Raw genomic sequence first — 18,901 nt, forward strand, 5'->3', positions numbered from 1 at the left:
ATCAGCACTAAAACATTTCCTCCAGCTTCTATGATTTCCAGTGTAATTATGATTATTATGATATTAAGAGATTAAATAGACATTCATCTTCCTACTGAAGGAGGTAGTCTGAAAGTCACCATCTGGCCAGGGAAGCTACCAACGACAGGACAGTGTTCCTGTGTCCTCAGAGAAACTGTTAATGTTTAAAGCTCTGACCTGCCAACTGGAGCGCTCTCTTCTTCCTCTGCCTCCACTGTTCACCGAGCTGTGGTTTTCCCGCTCAACATAACAAACAGCCCCGGTGGATTTTCAGCATCGAGAAGCTCTTGATTTATGACAGCTTGCAAAGAGATGCAGTCCCCGCCGAGGCCTCTTAGGGGTCCCGCGTGGTGAATCAAGCACATACTGTTGTGATCTGGTGCATATGTTTTAAAAAAGTGCACATTAAACCACAATAATAATGTTCATGGCTTCTTGACTTTCTTACTTTCCTTGTGGTTTCTGTTCTGTTCACCACTGCTGCCTTGCTCTTCTCTCTTTCTTTGCCCGTTTCCATCCTCAGACTTTCTCCCTCTCCATCTTTGCCACTGTGTGGTTTTCCTTTTCCTCTTAATCTTATGCGCTCCCCCCTCCTCTTACATCATCACTGTGAGACGGTCCCGAGCTCTTGCAGGGGGGTTGATTGCATTACCAGGCCGATTTAAGCGGTTTGTCTTAAAATTTATTGTAACAGTTGAGGGACTGACATGTGGCAGCAGAACAAGGATTTTCTAATCTAACATATCGTGGTTTCTTGTGCCAGACCAAATCAGAAATGTAAAAACTTGCTCTCAGTCCCAAGTCTGCATTTCTGCAAGTTGCTGTCAGGCTCACTTACAATCCAGTCATCTCATAAAGTGGGCTTCCTCCACTTTATAAATGGTTTTGATTTGACTTCATTTGGGGATTAGAAAAATGAACAATAAAACCATTCATGCATGCATGACCCCAGAGACTACCACATGGAAATGTTAGACGAAGTTAAAAAATGCCCCCTGAAACTCTCTCATGGGTTTCATCCGAGGAGAACGTCCAGATTCAGTCTGAAATCAGACAATAAAACGCTTTATTTATAGGGTGTTTATATCATCACACTGGGATTTAAACAAGGCTTCATACCAGCACCACGAGAACCAAGAATTAAACCAGTCAGGAGTTGGTTTTAAAGTAAAAGAAATCACCTAGAAGCTAAATTATAAATGTGCAGTTTTTAAAAGAGACTTGAAACTGAAACTCTCAATCAATGTAAGAGAAGTGATTTAAATTCTATTCTGGATTTAATAGGAAGCTTATAGAAGGAAACTAAGTGTTCATATTGTAGCTTTAGGATAAAATCAGTGATAACACAGTGATTCCTGTAACAAGGTGCAGATTAGGATGGTGTCCATGAAGTGAACCAACAGCCTTTACATTGAAACAGAACTGAAGCCTTCAGTGGTTCTTTAAAAGCTCAAAGCAGCGTCTGTGTCTGCTGTGACTAAAGCGTGTGTGTGTGTGTGTGTGTGTGTGTGTGTGTGTGTGTGTGCGTGTGTGTGTGTGTGTTTACTGTCTTTCTCAGAGACCTGAGCAATAACCAGATATCTGAGATTGCTCCTGATGCTTTCCAAGGCCTCCGAGCTCTCAACTCGCTGTGAGTAACCGCCGTGTGTGTGTGTGTGTGTGTGTGTGACTGCCGCTACCAATACATGTTTACATAGTTCTGCATTATGTCTGTCTATACCTCAGCGTGTTTCCACTGCATGCACGGGTTTGTACGTCTGATGGTGTGAATAATGCAAAGGTGGCGCCTACGTTCTGTAAACAGAGCTTCGCAGCGGGTGGCCTGCGGGTCTGTGTGTGTGGAAATATAGTGTGTGTGAAACCAACTTAATGTTTTACCAATGGAATAAAAGTCTTCCTGTTAAATTGATAGTGAAACATCACTTTCAATATTTACAGACTGATGGAATAAATACGATTGCATCATCTTTTAGTGAGAAAAACGCATTAACTCATCTGTGTGTGCAGGGTTCTCTATGGTAATAAGATCACTGAGCTGCCCGGCGGAGTGTTTGATGGCCTGGCCTCTCTGGAGCTGCTGTGAGTCCAAACCACAACATGCACACGTTTGTCTGAACTGACATTTACACAAACTGTGCTTCACATAAACGAACGGTGTGAAATGTCTGGAGAGTGCCCGTAATTAGTTAAACTGATGTGTGGCAACGAGCGTGCATCCCTGTAGAAACGTACGACTGTAGGCTAGTCTCATGGTAGTGTCACAACACTTCAAAACCTCAGAACAAATACTGAAAAGAATGTGTTCAGGCAACATGTGTGGTAGTTTCAACAGATGCTCTCTGGTCCTGTCATCACCTAAACACTGTGCAGAGACTGTTTTTCACAAGATGTTTGTTATCGTGCTTCAGGTTGCTGAATGCAAATAAGATCCACTGTATCAGAGCCTCCGTGTTCAAAGATCTCGAGAACTTGGCTCTGCTGTCTCTGTACGACAACAAGATCCAGAGTCTGGCCAAAGGCACCTTCAGCTCGCTGCACAGCATCCAGACGCTGTAAGAAAACACATTCACCACGTTCAGCTTTTGTTCTGTTCCACTCCATCCTGTCTTATTTGAGTGATGTGTGTCCTCTCCGTGATTTCCCATCAGCCACCTGGCCCAGAACCCCTTCGTGTGTGACTGTAATGTAAAGTGGCTGGCCGACTTCCTGCGCTCGAACCCCATAGAGACGAGTGGAGCGCGGTGTGCCAGCCCCCGTCGCCTCGCCAACAAACGCATCGCTCAGATCAAGAGCAACAAGTTTCGCTGCTCTGGTGAGTGTGTGTGTGTGTGTGTGTGTGTGTGTGTGTGTGTGTGTGTGTGTGTGTGTGTGTGTGTGAGACCTGAGGTAAGTTAAGATGTGGAGTTTCAGGAAACCTCCCCCTTTACAGAAACATGTCTTATGCTGCTGTCACACACCAGCAGTCCTGTGCTCCAGTCTGTTCATGAGGCTTTGTCCAGTAACTAAGTACTTTTATGTGTATCCTCAATATTTCAGTGTTTAATGTTTCATTACTGTTCTTCACGGCTTAGACTCATATCTACAGTGCGTCAGCTGCAGGTGCATCTTGTCTGAAGATGAAGTAAAACATTTTATAAGTGTTATAGCCAGTGAAACATGTCAGACCCACACAAAGAAAGACTTTCTGTATCAACTTCCTCTTCAGTCCCATGATTAGTAACTCCTATAAGACTACTACTATTATTATTTTGCAACTTTTAATATTTCCACTTTTTGTTACATCAAATCTTAACAACTGTTGCTGGATGCATGTAACTACAAGCTCCTGGCCAGTTTCATCTCTCACACCGTGCCAGTACAGTATGTGGAGCCAGCTTCTGGCCAGTGAAACGTTGGCAGGCTCTCTGATTACCATATAAACTGCTCCACACTGCTTTAGAGCGCTGCCAGGCCTGGAAAGCTGCACCCGGGCCGACACATCGCTTCAATAAAACAGCGAAACGTGGACCCGAATTGTTTCATGCCTCCTTTCATGTGTAAAAATGCTCAAATTTACTGCTGCCAGTTTGTTATAAACCTCCTCAAGAGTGTGTGTGTGGAGGGGCTGCGGGGGTGGAGTGGACAATCTGAAGAGTTCAGACCTTTTAGCTGACGTGATGTTGTTTCTCTTTCTTTTCTCAGCCAAAGAGCAGTACCACATCCCAGGTGAGGCTGTGTGTGTCAGTGTATTACAGGTTGATGTACATCTGTAGGTTTCTGTCTGTAAACAGCTGGAGATCTCACTGTCACTGCTGTGTGTGTAGGAACTGAAGACAGACGTCTGAGCTACGAGTGTAACAGTAAACCAGTGTGTCCTGCTAAATGTCGCTGTGAGGCTAACGTGGTCGACTGCTCCAACCTCCGTCTCACCAAGTTCCCTGAACACCTTCCCCCCTCCACAGAAGAGCTGTGAGACAAACACATGCACACGTTCAGTCTGATAATACATTCAGTACAACAAACTACAACCTCCATGATGATCAAAAAGTCCAATCAAAGCCTAAATCTGAACATTATCACAGTGATTTATTGCAGGACTGACTTCATTAGTGTTAGCTTGACGTATCTGTCAAACTGCTGAGTGTACTTTTACACATGTGAGTGCACACATGCTTCACACAGCCACTTTATGGATATCTGTGTTGACATGCGTGTACGGGCTCATGGATGCACGCCTTCAGATTCCAAACCGACTTTTCTGCTAATGATGTTTTTCTTGTTTGCTCTCTGTGTGCATCCCAGGCGTCTCAACAACAACGACCTCTCCGTGCTGGAGGCCTCCGGAGCCTTCAAGGGCCTGTCACAGCTCAAGAAAATGTAGGTCACTTAGAAAAACCTCAACGATGACGAATAGCCGTTATCAAAAGGAACCTCAGAAGGGGTGCTAATTAATTAAAGATACTACTGGAAAATATTTTTCCTAAAATGTGATAAATTATTTCCAACACAGGATGTTGGACAGTTTCTCAGCTCCTGACTCTGAGAGGACGGAGGCTGCACCTGTAACAGTGTAGACTGTAGAACACGTTTCATATTTTGTTGTTGTTTGTTTGTTTTGTCCTCCTCCAGTAACTTAAGCAACAACAAAATCTCAGAGATTGAAGACGGGGCATTTGATGGGGCCTCTTCAGTGGCGGAGCTTCACCTGACAGCCAATCACCTGGAGTCAGTCAGAGGGAGCATGTTCAGAGGCATGGAGGGGCTACGTATGCTGTGAGTGCACCGCATGTTCCTCATGTATATTTGGACAGTAACACAGTTGTTATCATTATGGCTCTGTGCACCATCACAGTTAATCTGAAATGAAAGTCTGAAGCGTGGAGCCCATAGACGTCACCAGCTGCTGGATTTGTTCACTAGTGATGCTCTGACCTTTACTGCATCTGCCCCGAGTTCCTGCTAAAACACATGCAGCGATAGATTTGGACTCACAGAGTATTGAACTTGTTTGCCTTAAAAACATCCTGGTTTCTTTTAACCCTTAAATGAATGAATTTGGCGGAAAATGACTGAGAGACAAACAGAAAATTAGCATAAAATTAGGGTTTATCTTACTGTCATTCATGCTTAGACAGATATATGGTTGTGCATGGGGAGAATAACAAGATAGACTAAACAGGCAATATGTAGTAATTAAGTCACTGAGTAATCTGTCTAATTATAATCCCTACAGAGACACGCTGCCAACAAAGTGTAAGCTTGACATTGATTTGGAAGTGTGTGTGTGTGTGTGTGTGTGTGTGTGTGTGTGTGTGTGTGTGTGTGTGTGTGTGTGCAGGATGCTGAGGAACAACAGGATCAGCTGTATCCATAACGGCAGCTTCACAGGTCTGACCAACGTCAGGCTTCTCTCCCTGTACGATAACCAGCTGAGCACCATCCTGCCCGGAGCCTTCGACACCCTGCCCAACCTGTCGACTCTGTGAGCGTCTCACACACACACAGACACACACACACACACACTAGCGTTTACTGTACATAGTCTCTGTTGTGTTTTTGCCACCTTCCTCTTCTCCTACTCACCACCTCTTCTCCATCAGGAACCTCTTGGCCAATCCTTTTAACTGTGACTGCCGCCTGTCTTGGTTTGGAGTGTGGCTTCGGAGTCGGCGAATTGTGACGGGGAATCCTCGCTGCCAGGGCCCCGCGTTCCTCCGAGAGATCCCCCTACAGGATGTAGCTGTCCCCGACTTCCGCTGCGAGGACGGTGTGAAACACAAACAAATGAACCATACCGTATACCTGGGGAGGAAATATAATGAAAAGAGAACCCAGCTGAAAAGTTTAAGCAGATGTTATAAGACTGAGAACAAACCCTCCTGTCTGTCTGTTCAGGTTCAGTGTTGGAGGACAGCAGCTGTGCTCCAGGGCCTCAGTGTCCCAGCCAGTGCACCTGTATGGACACGGTGGTCCGGTGCAGCAACAAACACCTGCAGGCTCTGCCCAGAGGACTCCCCCGCAATGTCACCGAACTGTGAGTCTGAACTGTGAGACAACGTAGCGTGTGTGTGTGTGTGTGTGTGTGTGTGTGTGTGTGTGTGTGTGCAACTAAATTAGCTACAGGGAATTATCTTGAGAGTGATGTTTCTAATTGTCAGCCTCCGACTGAATGTACAGTAAATCAGTCTTCTTATAGATTTTACGCTGTAACAGTCTCTTAATGCAAATGAGGTGAAGGGAGGTGATGTTGATTAGATTTAATTTAGTTAGAAGAAACTCAGGAGCCCTATAGCTCTGTAGAACTTATAATATATATAATTACAGATGTGGCTAAATCCTCCCACTTTAAAAAGGAAAACCACAGTTTTCTCTGTAATTCTCCAGTTTCTGCTGTAACTAATTAATTAGAGTTAAATAAAGTTATTGTCTCTTTACCTGAGCCACCTGATCATGATGTTCTTATCTCAAGAGCCTTGTGTCTTGTCAACATGCATTGTTATTTCCACTTTCATGCTGCAAGTAGACATTGTTCATTATTCTTTCTTTACAGCAGAGATGTAGAGTAAATGTTTTTCCGTTGTCTTCTCAGGTATCTGGATGGTAACCAGCTCACCAGCGTTCCTAAGGAGTTAGCCACCTTCAAGTACCTGCAGCTTGTGTAAGAGACTGTACTGAACTACGTAAATGTGTGTCTAACCACTCCAAGCTCGATGTGCTGCATTGATTTATTCAGTCCACTGCAGAGTGCAGAAGGGTTTGAACTGTGATGTGTTTTATTATTTGGTGTCTGGACTCAGGACAGTGCATTTGAAATAAAACTGTGCTGAGTTTCAGCTTCAACACAGACCAATTTTCAGCCACTAGCAACTTAGCAACCTTATACTTCAGTTCTTACCCAACCATCTACTTACTTAGGGTGTTAAACACCAGGTGACCAACGGCTGCAACCACATAATAACTGTAGGAGTGAAAGATTCCAGCAGGGGGAGCTGTGGGTGTGTGGTTGACTGTGTGGAGAGAAACTGAATTATAGTGCACATTCATGTAATAACACACAAACAGAAGCGTTCTCATGTGATCAACTCGTGTGAGAGTACATCAGTGTGTGTGTGTGTGTGTTATATGGACAAAGATACTGTAACATGTTCTTACTTTATGTGTGTGTATCTAGTCGTGCAGTACATCCTGTCTGTGTATTGATGGGATTGACTTTTGCCTCTGCAGAGACTTGAGCAACAATAAAATCAACTCGCTGTCTGATGACTCCTTCTCCAACATGAGCCAGCTCACCACTCTGTGAGTTCACACACACACACACACACACATGTTCTTGACCAAATATAAAAGTCACTGTGTGTCAGGAAGATGTCAGTTCACTGATGGATCGACACTGTCTCAACAATACAACCGCTTCTTGTGAATAAATGATCTAAATTGAAAAACTCCAAAAATACATTTCCCATAATGCAACACATTTGGATCAAATAGTGTTTTTATTAAAACATTAATTCAGAGTAACCACGATGACATTATCTGGTTATTTCCTTCCCATCTGAACCACAGAGGCTGTGTCACCACAGTTTTCACATCCTGAGCAGCATTGTTGTGACAATTAAAGTCGTCTCGATGTGTTAAGCTTTGAAAATGTTCATCACTCTCCACATCATGAAAAATTCAAACCAAACCAGCAGCGTCTGAGGCTAAAATGTCAAGTAAGCCCCGAGGATTGGCACCAGGGGAAAGGTCATTAGTTTGTTCAAATCATGAAGGAGCGGACATGTTGTCAGCACATTGTAACCTTCACTGCATCCAAGTGGCCAAAGAGGAAAGAATCCAAATCATCTGGAAACGGTGAATTTCCAAAGGGAAACTGACGAGTAGATGTTGAGAGACGTAACAAATGTGGAGGATAAAAAAAGTTTAAAAGCCTTTTGTGGCCCTGCGAGTTCTGAAACATGCTTTCAAGTGATCTGTGTTGTTTGGGTCTGAGGACTCCGGGAAACATGCTGTTGGAATGAAAAAGAAAATCACATCAATCAGATGTTTTCTTTTCTTGATTCATGTCAATAATTTGACCCGTCTGAAGCAGATTAACATCTTTTCCACGACCACAGGATAAGAAGCTCCTCACTGCGTCAGTTCGGGTTAAATAACTTGTTACCAGCTGAAACATAATCATCCATGCAGTAATTATCCAATAGGAGGCTCTTACCTCTTTGATTAGTTAGGGTTAGGGTATCCAGGTGGTGACTTTGTTTCTTTGGACAGGCAGTGTATTTTAACTCTATCGTCATCATAAGGCTGCAAATTCACTGAGAAGTAGTTTAGTTATTTGTAATTTGATTTTAACAGTTCCTACATTTCTGTAGTCAAATAAACATGAGGACATTTTTCATTATCATCCTGTTTGCATATAAGTCACCGGGCACTAAAATGTAGCAGTACTCATTGACAGAGGTCCTGGTAGTTTTAGTTTGGTGTTTTCCAGACGTCTACAGTGTTGAACTCACTCTGACAGCAGACTTGAAGCTCTGCTGTGTGAAATTCTCTTTTTTATTTCGACATCTTTGCAAACACAAAATCAAACTTTGCCACAAATGAACCAAACAACTCTTTGAACATGTCATGAATGTGCAGCTCCTCGTCCATCAGTCTAAAACAAGCTGGTCCTGCTTCTCTGGTTTCTCTGCATCAGTTGTGATGTGTAGTTTTTAATATCATCTCACTGCTGTTTTTCTTTCTCTCTCTTTGCAGGATCCTCAGTTACAACTCACTACGCTGTATCCCTCCTCTGGCTCTGAGTGGCCTTCGCTCTCTGAGGCTGCTGTGAGCTCTCACTCACACACACACACACACACACACACACACACACACACACACACACACTGTACTTGTCACTGGCTAAACCACATCGCTGTCGTCCTCATGATTTATTACAACAATCCATCATCTGTTTTTGGACTCTCCGTGCACCTCTGTTGCTGCCTGTCGGAGTCGTTGAGTCCTCTCACAGTTTTCAGTCTGGCCTTCGCTGACCCTCGGCTGTGTTTACCTTTCAGCTCTCTCCATGGCAACGACATCTCTGAGCTCCAGCAGGGCATCTTCAGCGATGTGACCTCCTTGTCTCACCTGTAAGCTCACAAACACACATACACATGTACATAGGTACTGACAGCAGCGGCGTCCGTCCCCACTGACAGACGGAGGTGTGTGTGTGTGTGTGATGTATGTTCACTGCCTTTATGGCTCCAGTCAGATGGAGTCCAGTTCTTAAGGAGTGAGTGGTTTTCAAGGCGCTGCCTGGTGAATTGAATTAGCTCGAGAGATTCATCGTTTCCCTTGACTTGATTGATCCGAGGCCTGCGTGCGTATTTATGTGTGTGCCTGCATATACAGTTTAATCATCTTCACTCAAGCATGGTGCACGTGAGTCGATCCGAGGGTTTCAGTAAGTGCAGAGGGAGGAGATGGATGGTGCTGGAGAGGTCGGGGATGAAGAGGAATAAGGAAGGGAGGAGGAAATAAAGCGAAGGAGGGCAGAAGGAGGTGAAAGGATGTGAACTTGAGGTGAAGAGAGGAAGGAGGGAGTGTTTTTATCACCTCAGAGATAAGAGTGGTCGTGCTGCAAAATAATCTCACGTAACTTATTCCTGCACTAAAAGCGAGTTCGTCTCTGAAGCTTTTATATTTGTCAAGATGAAATCTGGCGTGTCAGCATATTTACCATGGAATGGCCATGGGAGTTTGTTTGTAGATAGAAAAAAAGTGCATATCTATGTTATTTCTTCCTAGAAGCGTCTCTTTGATTGCAGTGATGTGTCTTTTCTAGTGGATCAGTAAACGACACGCTGACTTTCCCCCTCACCACCTCGTTCCAGTGCAGCTACAGATGGATTTTAATTGACTGAGGAGAATTGAACATGATGTCATGTGACTCCGAAACACCTTGACCTTGTTCTGTGTGTGTGAGCGTTACACGATCCCACATGTGGCTCTGATTATCTTATCAAGAGAATCAATCAAGCTGATGCTAATTAATATCATTATAGCGCCGTGATGGAGCGTGTGTGTGTGTGTGTGTGTGTGTGTGTGTGTGTGTGTGTGTGTGTGTGTGTGTGTGTGTTAAACTGCATGTGAGCAGCTATGAGGAGTGAGAGCTCCACCATGTGGCTTTGCAGATAAGTGCAGATAACGTTAAGTACGTGTCAATTAAAGCTTCTTCCTGCTCCCTGCTCCTCTTTCCTTCCTTCCACGCTGCTCTCACTTCATTTCAGATTCTTCTTCCAACATTTTCTCTTGTTTTTCTTTTCTAATTTCCTCTTTCTGTTCTTTTTTTTTTTTTTTTTGCTGTTTTCTACTCTACTATTTCTTCCTCACTTCCTGACACACATTCTTTGTTTCTTTTCCATCATTTTCTTCCTTCTCCTAAATTTTGAAAACTTAAAGTTGGCAAAAATATGCTGCAGTTTTCAGGCTAATGCAACTAATGAACTGAGTTTATTAACTTTTTTTTTTAAGTAAAGGTTTTCACCTATTTTGAAGTTAAAACAACAACTTATACTGTAATCTATGGAGCTGTTTCCTCCCTTTCCTTCTTCCTTCTCCTTCAGTGCGATCGGAGCCAACCCTCTGTACTGTGACTGCCGTCTGCTCTGGCTGTCAGACTGGGTGAAGAGCGGCTATAAGGAGCCCGGTATTGCCCGCTGTGCCGGCCCCCGTGGCATGGAGGGCAAGCTGCTGCTCACCACGCCTGCTGACAAGTTCCAGTGTCTGGGTAAGCTCGAAGGAATCCACACACACACAAACAAACTGGAGTTTCACGTCTTTGCACTTGTTTAATCACTCTGTATTTGTGCATCATCTGTGGTCATATTTGATTTTAATCCATTTTTTGTATCAAACAGAAATAATCAGAACACCCACATGCTGTCTGTTTATTAAAAGACATATTTTTAGTCGGTGTGACCTTCATCTGGAGTTGGCTGCTTTCACTCCCACTCACCTGTCAAAACTATAGACGTTACACTGTCTTTAAATGTGAAGTAAAAATCTATAATAAAAAAATGTCTTAATTAATTAAGGTCAGAGAAAATTTAGCTGAACACAAACATCCTCAGAGAAAGAATAAAATAAGATCCCTTCACACTTGAGACTTTAAATATTGGTTTTAAATAAATAAATAATCTAAACAAGAGATTCTGTTAAATATAAAGTGGCTGTTTAAAACTGAGCAGGAAATATTACGTACACATGCAGACCTAAGGGGTTTTTGGATTCCACCTGTGATGTTTTGATCCACAGTGGATGAGTGAGACAGCAGGTGTGTGTTGTGAGTCTCCTAGCTGCTGTGTTACTGTCGCTTCCACACAAGAACAACACAGTGACAAACAATACGTATTTTAATTTCTTAATTTTTATCCATTTACACGTCGATCTCCTTGTTACAGCGCGTGACTCACGAGTTCGATTCACAACCTGTTGTCACGTCTTTTAGGCACAAACCTCCAGACGTGTGCAAGACGAATATTGTTTGGCACAGAAGAGCAAAAGTGAAAAGAACAATACATTTTAATTGTTAGACACATTTAGTGCATGTTTGTATTTAAAATTCCTCACGAACTGTCTACTTCACACTGTCAGTAAAAAACTGATCCTGAACTCAAATTTTCTCCTTGTTTCAGCCTCCAGACGTGTCTTGAGAGACGTTTGTCTGTTGCGTAATGTCTTGTTGCTGATTTGAAACATGTAAAAGTCTCTACTTGTCTTTTGTGGGCGTCTTCAGGTCCTGTGGAGGCGTCTGTTCAGGCCAAATGTATTCCATGTGTGTCGTCCCCGTGCCAGAACCAGGGTGTCTGCCAAGTCCACCACACAGAAATGTACACCTGTACCTGCAAGACTGGCTTCACGGTACGTAGCTGTGTGTGTAGGTGTACGTGTTGTTCTGCAGTGAGGTACAGTACGTGTGATCTAGAAGGTGAGTTTGTCTGTTTTTGTCGTTCCACGTCTGTTTGATAATCCCATCAAATGATGAATAAAATGGATTCTGTGTGTGTGTGTGTGTGTGTGTGTGTTTGTGTGTGTGTGTGATCTCAGGGTAAAAACTGTGAGACTCCAGTCGATGCTTGTGTCAGTAATCCCTGCACCAACGGAGGAACCTGTCTGAGTGATGAGCAGACCAGAGGGTTCAGGTACGAACTGTTAAACCAGTAAAACAGTAAAAACGTTTTCCAGCGAGTTCGTCCATGAAACGAGTCTGTGAAAGAGAAATTGTGTCTTACAGGAAGTGATGGATGAAGTTCTCAAATTATTTGTGATCTGTGAATACATCTTCGACTGAGGATACGAAGTATTGATGTTTCATGGTGAACAGCGTGTAAAGAGTTTAAATCCAGGAAGGGAAATGATCAGTTCCTGAGTTTTCACAGGTTTTTTAAGATGTTTTCAACAGGCAGGTAGATGTTTTCGTGATTTTCCTGAGTGCAGCGTAAAATGACAGCATCAGTGTTTAAACAAGCTGCTCTGGGCCTCGACTGCTGTCAGAAACAACATCACACGTTCCTGCTGCGTTTGACACCTTTAAGTGCTAATTAGCCAAATTGGTGTACGGCTAATGAAGTACGGTGTGTGTACTGCGTATTACAGTGGATCTGGTTTTGTTTCTCTAGCTGTGCCTGTGTGTTCGGTTTTCACGGGACTTTCTGCGAGGTGAACGCGGACGACTGTGAGGACCACGGATGTGAGAACGGCGCCACCTGTGTGGATGGAGTTGGCAACTACACCTGCTTGTGTCCTCCAAAATACACAGGTGCGATGCCACAATCTGCGTGAATCTGTTTTTCGTCTGTCCGTGGTCTGATCCTCGTTAACCAGAGAAGAAATGATTTGATCTTCACAGATTTACAAAGTGCTTCACGTTAACGCCGCAGTCTCTCCTCCTGTTCTCAGGTCTGTTTTGTGAGGAAGAGGAGAGTGTGTGTTCTCCAGGTAGAAACCCCTGTCAGCATCAGTCCACCTGCATCAGCACTCCTAGCGGTCCCAGGTGACACACACACACACACACACACACACACACACACTTCATCACTGCCTCACTCAGCAAAGTTTCATTTTCCAGATGAGAGTAAAAGTACACACATATATATAAACATACACAATGTGAATGTTGCTGATGTCTTTGTTGGCTTCCCTAAATCCTGCACCATGCTGTGGAGTGTATGTGAGTGTGTGTGTGTTTCTTGTGTCACGTTGCAGGTGTGTGTGTATCCCAGGCTGGGTGGGGCCGGACTGCAGTATAGATTATAACGAGTGTGTGGATCATCACTGTCAGAACGGAGCTCAGTGTGTCGACCATCTGGACGGCTACAGCTGTGTCTGTCCGCAGGGATACAGGTACTGGAAACAGGGAATATTGGGAACACTGAGGTTACTGTAGATCAGGGACCGAGCGTCTGTGAGGACTCTGAGAAAACTGTTAATTAGAAACACACTTTCCTTTATTGTGTTAAATCTGCAAACAATAAGAAGTGGTTGTGAGATTGTTATTTTGACTTTTGAAGTGTGTTCGACATGTGATCCACATCATTCGTCTGGGTGTCAGGACAGTTACTGGGATCTCTTTTAAATAACGACACTGTTGCAGCAGATGTAAGGTGCTTTTTGATTCTCTCTGATCGTCTGTTTCCTCCTCAGTGGCGAGTTTTGTGAGGTGGCCCTCCCTCCTCCTTCACCCTGCCAGCTGGCTCAGTGTCAGAACGGCGCCTCCTGTGAGGAGAAGGCGGGAACCGCAGTCTGTCAGTGTCTGCCAGGCTTCGAGGGTCGGAGCTGCGAGAAGCTGGTCAGCGTCAATTTCGTCGACAGGGACTCTTACGTTCAGCTTCAAGACGTGAAGAACTGGCCTCAAGCCAACATCACACTGCAGGTGAGGACAAACACAGGAGCCTGAGACTAGAGACATCGTACTGTAAGTGACAGACATTTAAGCTCGCCAAAAAACTGAATCGAACACTCAGACACGCACATGCACACACACACAGACTGTGACTGGTGTGTGTGTTTCAGGTGTCAACAGCAGAGGACAATGGCATCTTGCTTTACAACGGAGACAACGAGCCAATCGCTGTAGAGCTCCATCAGGGTCACGTCAGGGTCACCTATGACCCTGGGAACCAGCCGGCCACTGCCATCTACAGGTAAACACACACACATCTGAAAGAGCATTGTTTAAAATAAGTACGTTAAGAGGACTTTAAGGAAACCTGGACCCACGGTGATACCGGAAACCAGGTATAATAGACGACTCTGGCTCAGACTGAACTTTAAATGACTCCCAGTGGTTTAGACCAACACCTTGTACGGTAGCTTGTGGCCATGGCTTACAAAGTCTATGCTGCATTTCTGATTCGTGTCTTTATTAAATCAGTGTTTCTCTAAGTGACTCCAAACCTTTTCTATAGGCTCTGTGGACACAGTCACTCATCGGAACTGAAAACTGAAGGATGTCTTCATATTTTTTGTCAATACAGACAGGACTTGAAGGCAGCATTGACAGCACTATAGAAAATTCTAAATTTAATTATACAGCATCAGCTCTTCCTTATGTTCTAACTGCAGGTTAACCTGAGTTTCTTATTCTTCTGTAAAAAAAAAAAAGTGTGATAGAAAATATCCTTTTCTGAACGAACCTGATGATTTAATGCTGTTGTTTTTAGTGTGTGTGTGTGTGTGTGTGTGTGTGTGTGTGTGCTTTTATGCATCCACATTCTCTGCTCCTGAGGAACCGTTATTTAAAGTCCATCCATCCATTATTCTAACCACTTTTCCCTGTAAGGGTCAAGGGAGATGCTGGAGCCAATCCCAGCTGTCATTAGGAGAGAGGCGGGGTACACCCCCGACGGGTCGCCAGTCTATCACAGGGCCGACAGACAAACATTCACACCTAGGTGCAATTTAGAGTCACCATTTAACCTAACATGCATGTCTTTGGGCTGTGGTAAGAAACTAAAGGAGCCAGAGGAAAAACATGCAGACATGTGAAATCCCCTGGACCAGCCTGGATTCTAAGCGGGCACCTTGAGGTCTCCACCACGCTGGCCCTCATTATTTACCTAGTTAACAATAAGCTCCTCCTGCTCTAAGCTCAAAATATGAAGCTGAACAGAAGCTAAAACCAGCTCCTTACATTCACATTTTTCTATAGTTGTCATATTAATCAGCTTTTCAGCTGTTTTGAATGCTTAGAACCAAAGCTGCCACCTGCTGCACCTGACCAGCTCAACGTGTTTCACTGTGCACTTGACCATGAGACTCCAGCAGCTGCAGCTTGATTAATGTGCGCTGGCTGAGCTCGTGTCAGGCTCTCAGCTCACTGTAGCCCAGCAACGCTGCGTGTTCGCACATGATCTGCGTCGTCGCTCAGAGAGAGTCCTGGCATTTGGGAACGTGGCCAGATGACACTGACGGTGTGGATATTCAGGTTTAATGGCAGACACAGCCAGAGGACACTTGAAGTTGAGTGTCCACTTGATCAGGTGTCAAGTGCTTAAATGTTTGGCTGGTTCACAGTTGAGGAGGAGGAGGCTCAGCCAGCCGGCAGCCACTCAAACACACAAACACACACACACAAACATTCATAGTCTATTTGTGTGATTAGCAGCTGCATAAAAGAGGACACCGGGATCATGGTAATCTCATCTGATGGAAAAGAAAAAGAGTAAACAAGAAGATGAGAAAACTGTGGAGATTAAAAATAACGAGACTGAGGAACGAGTGACACGAGAGCCCTTCGAGCAAACTGAGTATTTCTGAGTTGTCAGATGGGAGGTGGTGGAGTAACAAGGTTGCTGTAAGTGGCTTCATCTAATGTGTCTCGGCTGAGCATTAAAGTCCAACTTTGGAGCTTCAACCCTTTTACTTGATTGTTCTAACTCCAAACCTGAAGTTTCCCACATGTATTTATCTGTCCAGCAAATGACAGATGATGCCAAGCTACAGCTCCACTGTCGGCATTCATACGTAGGGACAGTGCACAATGAACCTCTATAGTGAATTACTTGATGATATTTTAGCACATTATTTACACCCTCTGCTCCATCTAGACAGTTGTTGTGTTACTCTACGTATCCACTCCACATTTTATGGTTTGGTTTGCCTCTGAATGACTCTCACCCAGCTGTAGCTGAGCATCAGAACATAATTGTACAGAGCTGACACTGTTTCAGCTTCCCATCATGCTGGTCTCCTGTTGCAGCTGTGGTGCTATTTATCAAATTCTGATACCATCTGAATACTTTGTCAGAGTAAAGATAAATGTTTCTGTGCAAGAACGAACACAGTAGATTTCAGATGAACTTGGAGCCACAAAAGCTCAACGATGAGGACGAACATCAGTGTGCAGCAGCTGTATCTGGGTGTAACAGACTTTTGGATCTGTCCTCATTCACCTGACTGAAGTTTCTATACTGCAAATGTAATGTAAGTTATGTGTCTTACACTTTCTATGCACAGTGCTGAGACTGTAAATGACGGGCGTTTCCACACGGTAGAGCTTGTGACCTTCAACAGGATGGTGAACCTGTCAGTGGATGGGGGAGAGCCCACGACCCTGGACAGTCAAGGTCGGAGCCAGCCAGGGGCAAGGGATGCTCCTCTGTATGTGGGAGGTACGATCAGAGTGGCAGCGCACATCAGGTCTTTCTGTTCATGCAGCAGACGTTCACATTTAGAAAAACATGTAACATATGATTGATCTCTGTTTCTCCAGGTATGCCTGAAGAGGTGATGCCTGCCTCTCTGGGTCTCTCCTCTCAGACCTTCAACATGTCTAGTTTTCACGGCTGCATCAGGAACCTCTACATCAACCACGAGCTGCAAGACTTCACCCGCAGCCACATGAAGCCCGGGGTGGTGCCGGGCTGTCAGGCCTGCCGCAAGTTCTACTGCCTGCACGGCATCTGCCAGCCGAATGCAGCACAGGTAGGAGACAGACAGATGTCAGTCTGTGTTAGCAGTAAAAAACTCTACAAACACAAAAACAACATCAAAGTTAAGTTAAAAAGAAGAAGATGTTTGTTCTTGTTGCGTCCCTGGACCTCCTGCCAGTGTCAAAATCAGCTCTTGTTTTTCTGTCCTGTTCATCTTTCCTCAATGTTTCAATAGCTGAGACCTCTGAGATGATCATAAGATATCAGAACTATTCCTGAGGTGAAGAACACTCCGTATAGCGTATTTAGTTTTGTGCTGCATAGCATACAGTAGCAAGCAAGAATGGTATTTTAATTTCTCAAGAGCTCTCTCGACGCAGTGAAAGGGTTGAGGGACACCAAATACAGGAGGCAGAATATGAGAAGGTTAATTATGTTTTATATGTGTATATCTTTTGTTATTATGGTATAAACATCTATTCTCTCTCAGGGCCCACGATGTCACTGTCAGTCAGGTTGGACCGGAGAACACTGTGACCAGCCAATAATAGGAGGCCTTAGTGGAGTGGATGTTGTCACTACAGCAACTGGTGTCAGCCTGTGTGAAGGCAGCAAGTAAGTGTGCTTTGTTGTGGCATTTAAAGACATTACACTGAAGGAATAATACAGTTAACTTTGAAACGTGACCTCTTCACGAATATCATTCCTCCTATTTACTCGCAGTAAGCGAGTTAGTGAGGTTCCTATGAGTCTTTTTTAGTGTTAGCTTTCTGTTGTTGAGTCGTCTCCTTCACTGCCTTCACTTCAAGGTGTGTGAAAGGTGCGTGCGTGGAATTGGACGCGCAGACGTACCGCTGTGAATGCGAGAAGGGTTATCGCGGCGCACTGTGTAACCTGAAGGCGGAACCATCATCAGATTCCTGTCAGGGTCTGCGGTGTGTGCACGGCCAGTGTCAAGTGACAGAGGAGGGAGAGCGCTGCGTCTGCGAGCAGGGATTCACCGGAGAGAGCTGTGACACAGGTGAGGAAGGACAAGGACTCAGCATGGAAACAGCTTCGATTCACAAAAGCCCACTAATACTTTTCAGGATGGTTGTTATTTCAACAAGTGCTGTAAAATTCCTGCTGTGACCTGAGAGACATGTCTGCAGGCTACGACCTGTCAGGCAGGAGAGACATTGAAAGCATCTATTAGTTAAACTAGGAGAAAGTAAATCAAACAAACCTCACATGCTTGATGCTTCAGTAGCTTCTCTACCAGCTGGTAAAAGCAGAAGCCGTCGTCTTCCTCTGACATTAACACTAAACCCGTTAAACAATGATTACATTACATTTCACCTCATTTGTTTATTGCCTTTGCCTTTGTCATAAGATGAATTTATTTGTTAAAATTTGGACCATTATGAATTTTAAAATTAGCAAATGAATGAATTGAACTAATAAGAATAAAGGTCTCTGACCCCCTGTATCTGCGAACTACCTTTGCATCAGGTAATCAGTTCATGTTTTGTTTTGTATTTTGCCCTATTTTTAATCTGTGACGATACTTGAACAATATTAAATATAATATGTAAAATTAAAACTGTTGTGACTTCTATTTGCTCTGAGATGACATTTTGCTTTTATGTTGCTTCTCCCTAATGTATATTTACACGCTGCTATTTTTACAGTAGAGTTTGTGAAAACAGTAGCTAATTGCAATTTATTACATCCTTAAAAAAAGAACCGATATATCATAGAAAAAGAGTCATTTTACCAAAATCCTATAAAAAACCTTTGAGTTTTTCCTCCCATCCTCCCTACACACACGTCAGTGTTCACAGTTTTTCTCAGGACCTGTTTGCTTTGATACAAATCAGTCCAATTAAGGTTTTCTTTGCCTCTGGAATGACTTGTTGCTATTCTGGTGTGTTCGCTAAATTAAACAGAGATTGTTGCATGATTACATCGTCCCTGTTGTTAGAAAAGAAATGTGTTTTTTC

The 18,901-nt window shown here is 43.9% G+C and overlaps 1 protein-coding gene across 1 annotated transcript in view; it reads left to right on the top strand.

The window, feature by feature from the left end:
- The window catches only part of slit1b (slit homolog 1b (Drosophila)), a 47,558-nt gene that overhangs the window by 24,920 nt on the left and 3,737 nt on the right, over positions 1-18,901 (top strand). The window contains exons 11-37 of the mRNA XM_026360752.1: positions 1,580-1,651; positions 2,029-2,100; positions 2,430-2,573; positions 2,670-2,833; positions 3,703-3,726; positions 3,825-3,969; positions 4,303-4,377; positions 4,630-4,773; positions 5,339-5,482; positions 5,601-5,767; positions 5,896-6,034; positions 6,590-6,658; positions 7,225-7,296; positions 8,755-8,826; positions 9,060-9,131; positions 10,611-10,774; positions 11,783-11,907; positions 12,094-12,188; positions 12,666-12,805; positions 12,946-13,039; positions 13,252-13,389; positions 13,690-13,918; positions 14,059-14,189; positions 16,504-16,658; positions 16,760-16,971; positions 17,410-17,534; positions 17,729-17,940. Coding sequence (XP_026216537.1) covers positions 1,580-1,651; positions 2,029-2,100; positions 2,430-2,573; positions 2,670-2,833; positions 3,703-3,726; positions 3,825-3,969; positions 4,303-4,377; positions 4,630-4,773; positions 5,339-5,482; positions 5,601-5,767; positions 5,896-6,034; positions 6,590-6,658; positions 7,225-7,296; positions 8,755-8,826; positions 9,060-9,131; positions 10,611-10,774; positions 11,783-11,907; positions 12,094-12,188; positions 12,666-12,805; positions 12,946-13,039; positions 13,252-13,389; positions 13,690-13,918; positions 14,059-14,189; positions 16,504-16,658; positions 16,760-16,971; positions 17,410-17,534; positions 17,729-17,940 — 3,395 coding nt within the window. The remainder of the gene's footprint in view (positions 1-1,579; positions 1,652-2,028; positions 2,101-2,429; positions 2,574-2,669; positions 2,834-3,702; positions 3,727-3,824; positions 3,970-4,302; positions 4,378-4,629; positions 4,774-5,338; positions 5,483-5,600; positions 5,768-5,895; positions 6,035-6,589; positions 6,659-7,224; positions 7,297-8,754; positions 8,827-9,059; positions 9,132-10,610; positions 10,775-11,782; positions 11,908-12,093; positions 12,189-12,665; positions 12,806-12,945; positions 13,040-13,251; positions 13,390-13,689; positions 13,919-14,058; positions 14,190-16,503; positions 16,659-16,759; positions 16,972-17,409; positions 17,535-17,728; positions 17,941-18,901) is intronic.

This window comes from Anabas testudineus, chromosome 1 (assembly GCF_900324465.2).
Source record: "Anabas testudineus chromosome 1, fAnaTes1.2, whole genome shotgun sequence".
Taxonomy (NCBI): domain Eukaryota; kingdom Metazoa; phylum Chordata; class Actinopteri; order Anabantiformes; family Anabantidae; genus Anabas; species Anabas testudineus.